A 13,463-nucleotide genomic window follows, 5' to 3' on the forward strand; every position below is an offset into this window, starting at 1 on the left:
TACAGTTATTGTGAAGCAGTGTTTAAGAACATCTCGCCTCTGTTGTTTGGGTTATATCTTATGTCTAGCCAGGAAGGAGTGATAGGTCCAAAAGTATAAAAAGATTGGTTTATGGTTTTGATAGTTTGAAAGGTCTTTTTTAGTTCAAGGTTATTCATGTAGCATCAAATCACAACAAAAGTTCTTTTAAGATAATGTGTACTGTAAGGAAAAAAGCCCGATAGTGTTTGAAAGAGACCCCCAACAAACAGATGATTGCTTAGGCAACAGCAGGAAGGAAAAACTCCCTTTTAACAGGAAGGAACTTGGCAGAATCATATTTGTACTTTTTTCCACATGGTCAGCTTAATTTTTTTTTCTTTTTGTTGCCTGTCCCATTTGGCTCTTTTGCCATCAGAGTTATTGTCTAAAGGCAAAGAAAGATGCCCACGGATTTACTTTACCAAATGGACCATCCCAGCCTTGCCGTAATGGTCTATTTGATTCACCTTTTATTGTTTATTTTATTTCATTTTCACTTGCTAAATATGGGACAGATTTGACTGGGGAAAAGAAAGGGGAGAAAGAAAGAGGGAAAGAAAAACAGCGGGGAAGAGGAACGGTGATAAAGGGCAAAAAACAAAAACCAATAAAATAAGCAGACAAAAAATACATCTATCAATCACCTGGATCAGCTTAATTTCTTGCTGTAAATCGACAAGCCCGTTGCCTTTGCTTGTGTTGCATGGGTGTAATCAGACATTACAGGGGCTTTGTAGAATTAGAGATCAAATGGTCTTTCTCACATACACGTCAGTCTGGCAATGTCTAGAACAGTTCAGTGTTGCAATGTATGTGTGAGCTTCAGGGAGTGTTAGGTATTCATTTCAGTTGACGTGTTTTTTCAAGCAGTACTATGGACAATCAGAATTTTAACAGATTTTTTTTTTAACTATTGGTACATGGTCGTCTAACCTGGTGCCAGAAGACACTCCCACAGGTTTAACTCTTCTCTCAGATCTGTTGGGAGTGGTGATCCCATTCAAATGAATGAAAAAGCCAAAGAGTTTCACAGACTCCTGAAGTCTGTATGATCGTAACCTAATGCCACTGTATCTACAGCACTGCTCCTACAACCATCAGCTCACTTCCTGTGGTGCAAGCATGTTAGCTGATGCTTTTTAAAACATTTAATGACTGAACTACATCTTTTAGCTCTAACCAACGGTTTGGTGTTTTCTCGTATTTGTTATCAACTGTTGGTTGAGGTTGGTCATGACTTGGTCTTTGGAAAATTAAAAAACTGGAAGAGAGAAGCTGTTTTCTTCATTCCTGAGAAACCCTCTGTAAATATTTCCTTTCAGCTTGGATGCTCAGAGTCTTTAGTGTCCGACTGCAACAGACTGCTCATCAGAAACTGCATTTCCAGTGTGATGTTATTGTTGGTATTCTTTCCACGGTCTATACATCGGTATGCCTATTAACCTAATTATGCCTATTATGGTTGTAATTTGAGTTCCACTCCACTTCTGAGCTCTGCGCACGGTTTCACCTCAGGCTGGTTATAAACACACGTTTTTTTTCTGCTTGTCCAGAGCCAATAGTTTTTTGAGGCTTTTTTTCCCCTGATCGACCCCTTTATTGAGGAAAAAGGGCTTTCTGTTTGTAATATGTATGTGCTTCTATGTCCTCTTGGTGCTCTTCTCTAATCTGATAAAAAGTTTGACTAACTGTATTAAAGGAAATAAAAAAAATACAGCAAGAAAACAGGCTTTAATAAATCAAGATGAAGGAACAGAGCAAATGTCAGACTGGTATGAAGACCGTGACTGACAGAAAACCGACGGTCCTGTTTGTTTTCACATGCTGTTGTCTGTCAGTGGGAACCAGGCGAGATTAACAGGATAGAAGACAGTCGAGCCGTGTAACTGCAGAGGACGTAGATGCTCTGTGGATCGAAATGTCCCACTCTCTTTCTCCTAAATGCAATTCTTTTCCTCCTCCAGGCAACAGACTCTCAGAAGCTAATGTGTGTGTTATGGGAACACTGTGCACTGCTGTAATGAGATTTTCACTTTACATCCAAGTTGCGCCGGCAGAAATGTTGTCGTTAATTTTGATAGTGTGATCAAAAATGTTATCTTTGTCCGTGTTTGCAGAGATTAGAGGGAAAAGTGTGAGGTTTATTATTACTGTACCTTTTAAGTAGAAAATGAGTGGGGATTTCCCCTGTGAAACCTGCCACAAAGAAATATGAGCAGCGAGGGAGCTGCTAACTACTGCTGCTTTCACCTCACTGCAGATTGTCTGTGTGGCTCTTTTCTCGGCAAAAGTGGTTGTTGAGTCGCAGCAGGTAATTTACCTGCAACTCTTGTGCCTGTTAGAAAATGTGTTACTTTTATTATTGACCAAACTTTTGTTTTCTCAGATGATTCTGTTGTTTGAATGAATGTTCATGGTAAGTCAGACTAGTCACATTACATTTGTAGGCCAGATAAGCAGTCAGTCCATTAAAACGGTAATTCACAGATTAACCTGGTGTTAAGGATCAGCTTCACTATTGTTAATAGATGTTTAAGCCATATTTGAGAAGTCTTAAATTTAAAAAAATGCTCTAGAAATCCCTTTTGGTTTCCAGAACAGCAGCAGACAGAGACAGTAAGGGTAAAGCTGGTATATTTCATAGAGCACTTAGCAAACTTAACTTTCCTTCAGGAATTCAGAGACATAAAAATGAAATAAATAAAGAGAGGTGAGGTTTAAAAGATCGCCACATTACATGTAGCGATTGTGTTTAGCTCGATGTTTATGTGGCTGTAAATTGTTTGGATTGTGTTTGTTTTTTGTTTTTTTCTTCCTGGTTTAAAAACCACATTTTGCATCAGATTGCGAGCATGTGCTGATTGATGATCGCTGACTGATTGTGAAACCAATATTTTTATGACTGCTGCTGAAATTACACAGTGGCATGTCCCGATGAGTTAACATGTGTCAGGATCATACACTGTATATAAAAGATGGACGCTGATGTCACACACTTGTTTGTGAAGTCCCGTTTGGAAGCGATAAGTTAACCATTTTGGTTGTTGCTGCCTGGGACTTTTGAAACTCGAGCAGTCATATCTGAACCAGAGTGTGGAGTGCTCAGTTACAAGCCACAGGCTAGATTACTTGTCAGGTAATTCCACTAAAACAGGTAACATCAACACCACAGACAAGATCAAACAGTCCATTTCAGTGACTCTTATTAGCTGAGGTGAAGCAGCTAGCACCCACAGTTAGCACCTCTCAGTCAAAGCTGACTATGAGTAGTACCAGGCTGGAAACGTGTGTGCTTGTGTTGTAAATGTAGGCATTTTAAAAGTATTTGCGCATGTTTCTTAGGGGTTTTCTCACAAAAGAAGCTTGTTTGGGGTAAACCAACAATGGTAGCATTTCCAAAGTGAATGACCTTTACTGTTCCAGTATTTTTGTTTTAGTGGAAAGACCAATTAAGGATTTAGTTTTCTTCTATGCGGGATGGAAAGCTTCTCTCTGTGGTTACTAGACCTTTTAGAACATACAGGTTTTGACAGTGTTACTATTTTTATGCTGAAGTGGATGTGAAAAATCGGCTTAATGCTTCTCTACCCTTTGCAAATGCTCAGACCTTCACGGTTGAGGACGAGCATTTCTGACAGCATTACCTCTTTTCCTGCCCAGTTCGAGTAACTGTGAGAATCCGGTTAATTCTGCTGTAACCGTTGCAACTTTTCAAACCGAGGCCAGCAATAGGAATATCCAGATGTTTTCTCACAGATGCACGCTGATGTGCTGCCTTTTTTTTTTTCTTCCCAAGCCTGCCTAGTTATCCATCAGTCACCACCACATCACTGAAGCTTCAGCCAAGTTTTCTTCTGGCTTCACGAGCTTCTATTTCAGCAGCTTGGTTTGTTTTGCTTTGAACTTTGAAATCTGAAACTAATTTGGAAAATCTTGAGTCTGCTTCTCAGCAGTGAAAATAAAAGCAAAAGGTCAAACGTGCTGAATGCCGTGCTGCTGGGCTTTTTGACAGCCTGAGTGGAAGCTGTAAAAGAGTGTTCATCACTAAGGTCACATGTTTGGCTGCTTGATGTTTGCTGCTGTCCACCCTCCTGGGAACCTAATAAGGGTTTTACGACTCTGTGTTTCTGTCTGAGAAATTGGATTTAAGTGCAGCCTTTGGCCTCTCTGTGCTTCCACCTGAGCAGTGACGGGCAGCAGAGATGATTTGCTCCGATCTTTGCTCAGTAGATGGCAAGTAACGACATGCAGGTCAAGAGAGTTATCATTAGAGAAGAATGGATGCTGTGCAAATGTTCATACTTTGAAATGGCAGTGAGGGGGGGGGGAGCTTCCTCTACAGCACCAATAGCTGGTATCGAATATAATTACCCAGGTTCACTACTTCATGGCTCCTCATGGTGGCGCATTTAGTCAAATGAAGATAAAATGAGCAGAACTTTGCTAATTAGCAACACAGAAGATGAAACGGTTGGGGAACAGTGAAGAGAAGGACAGTATGGGCTTATTAATTGAACTGACGCATTAAAAATGTCTGTATTTTAATAAGTACATTTTCATCGGAGTATGAAGTATTGCAGAATCGTTGAATCTTGTTATCGTGTAATGCATCATGATAGTATTTTTTCATGTTTCTCTTTCACCTTTACTTAAAACATTCAGGTGAAATTTGATTTATTTGCTTTCTGTCTGCGTAATTATTGATAATTTACCTCTTTGATCCACAGACGTACATCGGTTCCATCCTGGCAGCAGTCAACCCTTACCAGCCGCTCCCTGGCCTGTATGACCGACCCGCTGTGGAGATGTACAGTCAGCACCACCTCGGTGAAATCTCCCCGCACATCTTTGCCATCGCCAATGAGTGCTACCGCTCGCTGTGGAAGAGGCTGCAGAACCAGTGTGTCCTGATCAGGTGTGTGATCTGTTTTTGTGAATGTATTTTATTTGTTTTTGAATCTCCAGAAGTTTTAATGGATTTACAAAAACACAGCAAGGAGTTGAAGCAAACTCATGTAAAGTCTAGCGGCTACTAGAGAGCAGAGTGTGAAACGTTGGAGTATTTTAAATATTTTGTTATTGTTTTACAACTTTTGCAGACTTGATGGTTCACATTTAGAATATCAGCACCATTTTTGCCTGAGGTTTTATCAAGCATCCTTATTGGTCCTTTGAATAACCCCCCCACAGAGTACCAAACTCCTTCATCTGGTTTCAAGTCTCCTCAGCGCTTTGGCTGCACCTCTGAGGATCTTTCTCTCTCTCTCTCACACACACACACACACACACACACACACACACACACACACACACACACACACACACACACACACACACACACGCTCTTTCTATCGCCATCCTCTGTCTGCTCCCTTCCGTCCCAACATCCTTCCTCTTTGATTTCAGTCGGACAACTTTCACGTCGACTGTGGCTCCATTGTTCAGTCGACACACACAGACGTTCTCTTCCTACTAAGTTAAAAAGGAGCTATTTTTGTAACTCAGATATGATAATATTTGGCTGCTAATTTAGTGAAGGACGGATACAGGAGTTGTGTCTGAGTTTAAGTGCGTGGGAATTGTTGTTAGTTGTCATCAAGGTATCCTGAGTACGTGGCCATTCAACTTCCTGTTGCAACATTGTATTGTTGGCAGCAAAGTAGTTGTAAAGAGGAGCAAATAAATTAAGAGCACAAAAAGGGTGGTACACTACACAGAGATTATTGAGCCAGAATGGCTCTATCAGCTTTTCCTGTGACAGTTTGCTCATTAGCTGTCGTAGTTAAGAGTTGAGAGCTTAAAATTCTAGTTTCACATTTCTGTTTCTTCCATTATGAAATGCATGTCATGTTTTCATCTACAAGACAGAGCATATTAAAATGTGTTGAGAGTTGGAAACTGAAATCTCCATATTTCTGAAGACTGTTTAGAGATAGTATCTGAAGCAGAAAGAAATAAACATGGTGCTGCGTCGTGTTCGGAGAGTCTCAGTCTGCTGCTTCATGCAAAAGTACTGCAGTTTTCTTAGGATTAGCCGGCATTAGTTTACAGCCTTGTTTGGTTCGCTTAATTGGCGTTGGGGATAACGAGGCACACATGTTTCCTTTAAACTTGAACCGGTTTAAGTTTGTGGGGAAAGCAGAAAGTTAAGTAGCTGGGATTTTGTTGTTTGCATTACACATTAATGAAACATTAATTAGCGATTATGTTTAATTCCTTCTGTGTTGCTGATGGTTTAAGTTGCACCTCTATAGTCATCACCATTGAGGGCCTGACCATCTACCACACAAAACATCTCTATGATCCACATCACTCACATGATTTGTCAACCAAAATGTCAAGTGGAAATTTTCACCATGACTCATTTTCACAGCCTTTTCCAAAAGCTGCCACTGTTGCGCCCAAACTTAGAAGGCATGTTGTTCATGTTGGTGTGCTGGGAGGAGATCTCACAAGAAATTGAAATATTGGCAGATGCAGCCTACAGATTCTGTCCGCTCTGAATGTCTTCCCATAAAAATAAAATTTAGCTAAGAATCTCTTAAAGTGTGAGTTGGCTCTTAAATGAGGAGGAAGAGACGGTTCAGTGCTGGCGTCTGCATTGCACTGGTGCTGGTGTCCCATCACCTGGATCATGAGGTAGCATTTCATCTGGCACTCTCTTCAGCTCCACCATGGAGTTATTATCAGTCATTCTATAAATTTAATTTCTATGTCCCAGTAACATAAAGGTTATAATTAAGCTTAATAACTGCAGAGAGACATGAAAAAGATGGTTGCTCCATATAAAAACAGATTTTGGCTTACTTGCTGCAGCACATGTAAACACATCATTTGATCTGTGCCAGTAACCTTGCATGCATTCAAGTTTGTTTTTTTTTATTAAAAACCAATGATGACCATTTTTAATCCTAACTTACAAAATGAATGGGAATACTTCCCTGTGCTTGTGCACGGCATGCAGTCTCACGTGTTCTGTCTGTCGTCTTCTGGTCTGATGATGTATTTGGGATACAGAAATTCTTTTGTCTGGCACGATGTTGGTTAGTGGGAAGAACATGCGCCATGGTGCACAGAGCGAGGCGTAAACACAAACGTTGTAGTGGCGCTACAGAAAGTCCTGAGCCACACAATGCTGTCACTTTGTTAACGAGTCGTATCGCTGCTGTGGATCTGCTTTGTGTTTGTCTTCATCACCTTTCGCTTTTCAAGAAAAATCATTTGTTGTTTCTTGTATATTGGACAAAACTGTGGAACATTTTTAACAAAGGGGAACAGAGCTTGTGAAACTTTTTAAATTCACCACAGAAAGTGAAAAGTTGAAAGAAAAATAAAGCCTACAGTTCAGTTGTGTAATTTTTTTCCATGACAGCAAAGCAGCACGTGAAGTCATCCAGGCCAGAGAGGACAGACCGCAGACCACAGCCGTAACCTTTAGCTGTTGTCTCAGCTAAAACACAACCTGATGGTTTTCTGTCTGTTAAAATAGAGTAAATGACACACTGAGCTTTCCAAGGTACACTCTGCACTGCTTGATTATCCTCTTCTAACTCTGATTGGTTTCGTATTCCGAATATTTTGAGGTTCGATGTTGCAGCTTTTTATGCGCTCCATTGTCTTAAGAATTCAGCTGGTTACAATGTTGCGAAATAGGAAATGAGGGTGATTACAATGAAAGAGCGCAAACACTGTCGTCTGACAGCCTGACCACTATATGCTTAAGGTTATACTTAGCAATATACTTAAGTTTACGTACAGAATTTACTACTACTCTTAAATAACTTGTTTTAAACTACGGTACCACCAGAGTTTCTTTCTTTTTTTCTTTTGGACCCCTCAGGCAGGGAAGTTTAAGACTTTCACTTCTAAGCACTGGGTTTGTTTTCTGTCAGTGTTTTACTGCCTCTGAGCTGCTAATTAGCTGCTAATTGTTACCCTGAAGGTAGACTTTTAAACTTTGCAAAGGAATAAAACGCTTAGGTTAAGGGTTATAGACTTGGCAGCGCTTTGTGAAAAACACATACAGATATCTATTTTTCCACTGTGAAACTGTAAAAATCAAACAGACGATCTTTGAATTAAAACAAAATTCAAAAGCTAGAAAAATGTTCTGCAGAACCCACGTAAACACAGAGAGAACATGAAAACACAGAAAAGCCCTAAACTGGTTTCAAACCCTGGACTGTGAGGCGACAGTGCCAACCACCTCACCGCTGTGCCGCCCCCACCTCTAAACCCCATCATGAAGTGGTGGTGCTCCCCCCCCCTCTGAGTGATGGATGTGTGAGGCTGTGAATAATTGCAGGGAGGGGAAGAGAACGCCCCCCCCCCCCTTTTTTTTTTTTTAACCACCTTGTGTTTCTCCTGAGGGCCGCTGCCGGCTGTGTGGGCCGACTTTTTGACTGAGGATCAGAACTGAGGCTGTTTTTGTCATGCTCTGTGGTGGTCACTGAAAACACATGATGCCCTCTCTGTAACCACACAAAAATAATTCTGAGTCATTCAACATCATATATCAAACGATATCATTTAATTAGTCAACACAGGATCCATTAAGTGCAGTTATTAATGAGTGGCAGTCATGGCAGTGAAGAAAGACCTGAGTGTTTAAATACTCGCCTCTCATATGTGATCTCCCACTAAAGCAGTTTATTTCTAACTTTCTAACCACGTCCGATTGGCTGCAGTGTGTTGAACTGGGTCAAATTAAATGTGACTGAATTACTGACTTTACTGTACTTGCATTTAAAAAGATAATTTAAATGCATTTCAGTGGCAAAGAGTGAGACGACCAATACTTGAAACCAGATCACTGACGCAGTCGTTGCCCTCCATGACAGAGCCGACTGCAGACTTTTTACAGGCAGGTTTTCAGGCTCATAAAGGTCGTATTTTTGATACCCTGAAGTTAGACTTTGGGTGGAGGATCATTTTAACACAGAGTCGAAGTCCTGCCCAGCTGCCGCAGTACGTGGCATGGTTCACAATGATCTCTGACACCCACACACATTTCTCCTGCAGGTCCCCCAAAATCACCAAAGCGGTCTCGGTGCAGACCCTCATAAAACATGTAACATGCCAGCACCTCCACCCATACACAGAAAGGTTCGCTTCATGGTGTGTTTGAGAGAGAGAGGGAGGAAGAAGAGCTATAAATCGCAAGCTGGCACTTTCAGGCGAGGCAGGAAGCTTCTCTCACTGGATTTAGGGATTGTGGGTAATCAGATCCAGTCAGGGGGAGGCGAATGAAACAGAAGCTGGTGAAGGAGGAGGAGGAAGAGGCCAGCTCTATAACACAAGGCCATCTGCTCATTAATGCTCATAAATGCCACTCTGCATTTTCAATTATGCGGGTACCTGCCTACATCGAGCCACATTGTTTTAATGGAAGCCCCCCCTTTGAGCTGGTGCTGCAGATTTCAGCAAAAATGCCCTCCCCACCGCCAGCAAAGAAAATCCTGGAAAACCTCCAAACGCTCGCTGTGCACAGAAGATGCCACCATGGCAGGTTTAAGTTTGGATAATAAAGCAATAAACCAGAGATGCAGACCTCTAATTCACATTTTATTAGCTAATTCTCTCCATTTCTTATGAACCTGATTTCTTTGTTGGCTCAGTAGCATTCTTACAACTTTAGTGTTGCAGAATAAGCCATGCCTTCATCAGAGAATTGTATTAACCACGCCCTAAATCTAAATATATATACGTCTATATCTAAATCTAAATGGAACACGAACAGGTGACTTCTATAAATTCAATCCTTGTACAGTATTTGGGACTTGCATGTATGGAGGTTACTGCCGGGACAGGACTTGACTGACCTGCAGTAAACACTGACCTTGACCCTGTCCGGCTCTACTGGGATGAACTTGGAATGCAGACTGTGAAACACCTTACCACACAGTAGAAGTGATGGACCTCATTAATGCTGTGGATGAGACCAAGCCTTTGCAGGCAGGTTCCAACATGTGAATGAAAGATTAAAGGCCGAAGAGTGGAGGCTGTTAGAGCAGCTCACTAACACTCATGTTATTGGTTCAACATTTACAAATGGTCATATTAAGCAGACAGCCAGGGTGTTTGAACACTGTAATAATCGACAGTCAGAACAAGTTTGTCATTTAAGAACAAAACAAAAGCTAGCACACTCATGCCTGAAGCTTCAATACAATCAAACTTTTTCATTTGCAAACTTTGGCTTGTTGGGCTGCTTTTTTTATGGCTAGAAAGGCTCGAATTTTTAAATTGCAAAGCTGTCGAGGTGTTTTTCTGCCCAGCCTACAGGTTCCCTCCCCCAGCAGTTTGTTTCTGACCTCCTGACCCATAGGTGGGTGCCGGGTCAAACCCAATAGTCTCCAGCCTTGTTAATTATTCAGGCATGTGGGGGTCACAAAAGCCCTGCAGCAAAGCCTTATGAAAACATACCTGAGAGGGTTTCTCTTGGGATTCAGCAGGATTTCTCTGTTTCGCCTGCTTTGAGTGTCTGACACATAATTTGTGACCAAAGGAAGGAATGGATCACAGCAAAGGAAGAGAGCCTGGTGGAGCGGAAACATAACTAACTGTGCAGATTTAAGTGTAACATGAGACGAGCAGTTTTCTAAATGTGAAATTTTATGGTGTTTGCGTTTTATCAGTGTTTACATGTAGAAATAAGCATCAGTGCCTTTTCATGAGTTTCACGTTAAATAATGACGCATCCCAGGTAACTTAAAATACTCGTGAGATCCTGTTAAAGATGCTCTAAAAGCTGGGGAAGGTTTTAATCATTCTTCACCATCTGTGGGGGACATCCAGACAGGACTGGTGACCTGATCCTGGATGCTGTGGAGGAGGTTGGTGTCACATGGAAGTAAAGGCTGTTGCAAACACTGGTAGGGTAAGAGGCGGTGCTGCTATAGGGGGCATTAGTGCCTGAAGAAAAACACCTTGAACTCAGTCCATTGTTGGATAAGTAAGCAGCAGAGACTGGATCAGCACAGCTGTCTGGGCTCAGATTGAAAACTCCAGCTGTGGGTATTTTGACATTAGTCTGACGCTGGGCTGGAAGAAAAAGGTCTAATCCCTTATACAGGGTTAGATTTTTAGCACGAGTCGCACTTCAGTCTAAGCTCAGGCTTAGCTGCACTTCACTCTGATAATCAGACTAAACTTTCTGAGTTAAGCCCCGCTCCCACTGCAACATCTGCAGACGTCTGGTCAGCCTATCATCACGTCTCTTATCTAATCTCAAACTGTTCACACACAAGAAAGCACTCAGCCAAACAGCACAGTGTAAATATGCAAAAGTTTGTGTTCATACATAGACTGTGTAGTGCAGGAAATGGCTTTGTCTTCATATACGTTCTATTAATACAGTGTTCTCACACCTTTCCCCCGTCACACATCACCAGCAGCCTCTTTTATCAACTTTAGCAACTTTTGGTCTGAGATTTCATTTTGTTTGGATGTCGTGAGCTGTAAGGATCCAGTGTGATCAGTGTTATTGGATGCTGCCATTTATAAATTACCCACAATTTTATGTAATGAATGATGCATTTGTTTTTAATTGGCCTTCCGATTATCAACTCCAAATGGTAATCATGTGTTTTTGGAGTTTCTAACAAGTATTTCTTTCTTGAAAAATGCATTTTTTTTTCATGCAATAACCTGTATACCTTTATCACTCGCACGTCTACACTTCTTATCATTTGATAGTGTGCAATGTTGCAGTAATCTAAAACAGGAGGCTTTGTGTCATGAAGATGAAGGAGGTCCTCACCTGTTTATAAATCTGTGTATTGAGGAAGAACAGAGACTCGCTAAAGACAATAAAACAAAATATTTCCCTCTAAGTGTTTTAGTTTTTATATTTCTGGCTGCACATTATTTCTTATTTTAATTCTCGATTTTTACATGTTTAAAGTGACAAAAAATGTGAAGTGTAGTTAATTCAGCATTGTCTTAAGAATTCATAGTATGATTTACTAAAATGTGCTAGTAGGTCAGTTAATATTTGCTTTACTGTCAACATGTTGGTTAAAGGAATGCAAATGTTCCAGATCCTCTGGACACCCCTAACTTACACAGCAGATTAGAAACAACAATAAAACAATAAATATAGAGTGTGAGACCATCTGAACGTCCCATGATGCAATGTGGTCTAGTTATTTACTGTAAAAGGGTTAATAGGCATAGACAGGGTGAGATATAATCAAGTATCTGTTGAACTCACAGAAGTGTGTAAGTGTGTAGGACATGACGTGCAGAGGTGCCCGTCGAACCTTACAAGGTGCATTCCACACCAGCTCGACAAGTAATTTAATCTTAATCTTCTTTTATGAAAACAGCTTCTATCGGTCGATGAGAACATTTCACCTTTTTGTCCCAGTGAAAAGAGCCAGTACATTTCCCAGATTCAATTACTTGTGTAGACAGATTTTTTTTTCTCTTCTCTCTTTGCGTGTCGCTCCTCATCTCGGTTTCTCTTCCCTGCTCAGAAACTCTTTCACTCTCTAGCAGAAACTGAGGCTCTTTGCCTCAGTACAAAGAGTCTGAGTGAGGTCCAGAGCTGTGGAGGCAGTTCGTCCAACACAATCAGTCGCCTGGCTGCAGACTCCCTCCTTCCTGCCTGTGGGGGGGCTTTTGCCTTGGGTGGCAACAACACGGGGGGAGCCAGGGATTAGTACAAAAGCAGGGTGCTGTATAGCTCCGTGTGTGTGTGTGTGTGTGTGTGTGTGTGTGTGTGTGTGTGTGTGTGTGTGTGTGTGTACCTGTTTAGGCATCTTTGTGGGTGTGTGGGTGGGTGTGTGTGTGGCTCTCTGCCAGAAGTCTTTTAGGTGACTTGCGTTTAACAGGCCTTTTCTGATTGGCCCATTTGTGTAGAAGAAGTTATTCAAATGAGTCACATGTGAAAGCCTTTAAAGTTTGACCTGCTGCTGGTGAGACGCACTGCTGAGATCTGCCGTTTGAATCACAAAAACTTCATTTTCCACCTTTTTTAACTTCAGTCTCTTCTGTCATAACATCGACACTCATGTCAGAAGTTATTGCAAGTCACCCAGAGAGTTTATGTTATCTCCAGTCCTGTTCTGTGTCCATCAGGAATGTGACACTGACTTTAAGGATGTGGCCTCTCCTGCTACAAGTTCAACTTTATTTATAAAACTCTGCAAAAGCAAGCAGTGTTTCCCAAAGCACTGTCCAAGAGACAATGACAAGGCTGTCAAAGCTCTGCTTTTTAAGATGACCCACAAATAGGTTCTCTCACTACTTTGTTGAGGCAGTTTCACATAAATAAGGTTTAAACATTATTTCTAGTTGTACATTTCATCAACTAAAACGCTGTAACCCAAACCATAAACTTTTCCTAAAACCAACAAAGACTTTTTAAATGCCAACAATAAAAGTAAAATTAAAAGCATTAAGGTCCAAAAAGTGAAGGTTGCTATGAAGTTTATGCT

At 41.2% G+C, this 13,463-nt stretch overlaps 1 protein-coding gene across 1 annotated transcript in view; it reads left to right on the top strand.

Annotated features, from left to right (window-relative positions):
- myo10 (myosin X) overlaps window positions 1–13,463 on the top strand; it is a 127,487-nt gene that overhangs the window by 67,193 nt on the left and 46,831 nt on the right. Inside the window, exon 4 of the mRNA XM_085438071.1 lies at window positions 4,749–4,936. Coding sequence (XP_085294197.1) covers window positions 4,749–4,936 — 188 coding nt within the window. The remainder of the gene's footprint in view (window positions 1–4,748; window positions 4,937–13,463) is intronic.

This window comes from Copadichromis virginalis, linkage group LG18 (genome assembly GCF_057382275.1).
Source record: "Copadichromis virginalis isolate Kocher_CV1m ecotype Utaka linkage group LG18, C_Virginalis_male_GT1.1, whole genome shotgun sequence".
Classification (NCBI taxonomy): Eukaryota; Metazoa; Chordata; class Actinopteri; order Cichliformes; family Cichlidae; genus Copadichromis; species Copadichromis virginalis.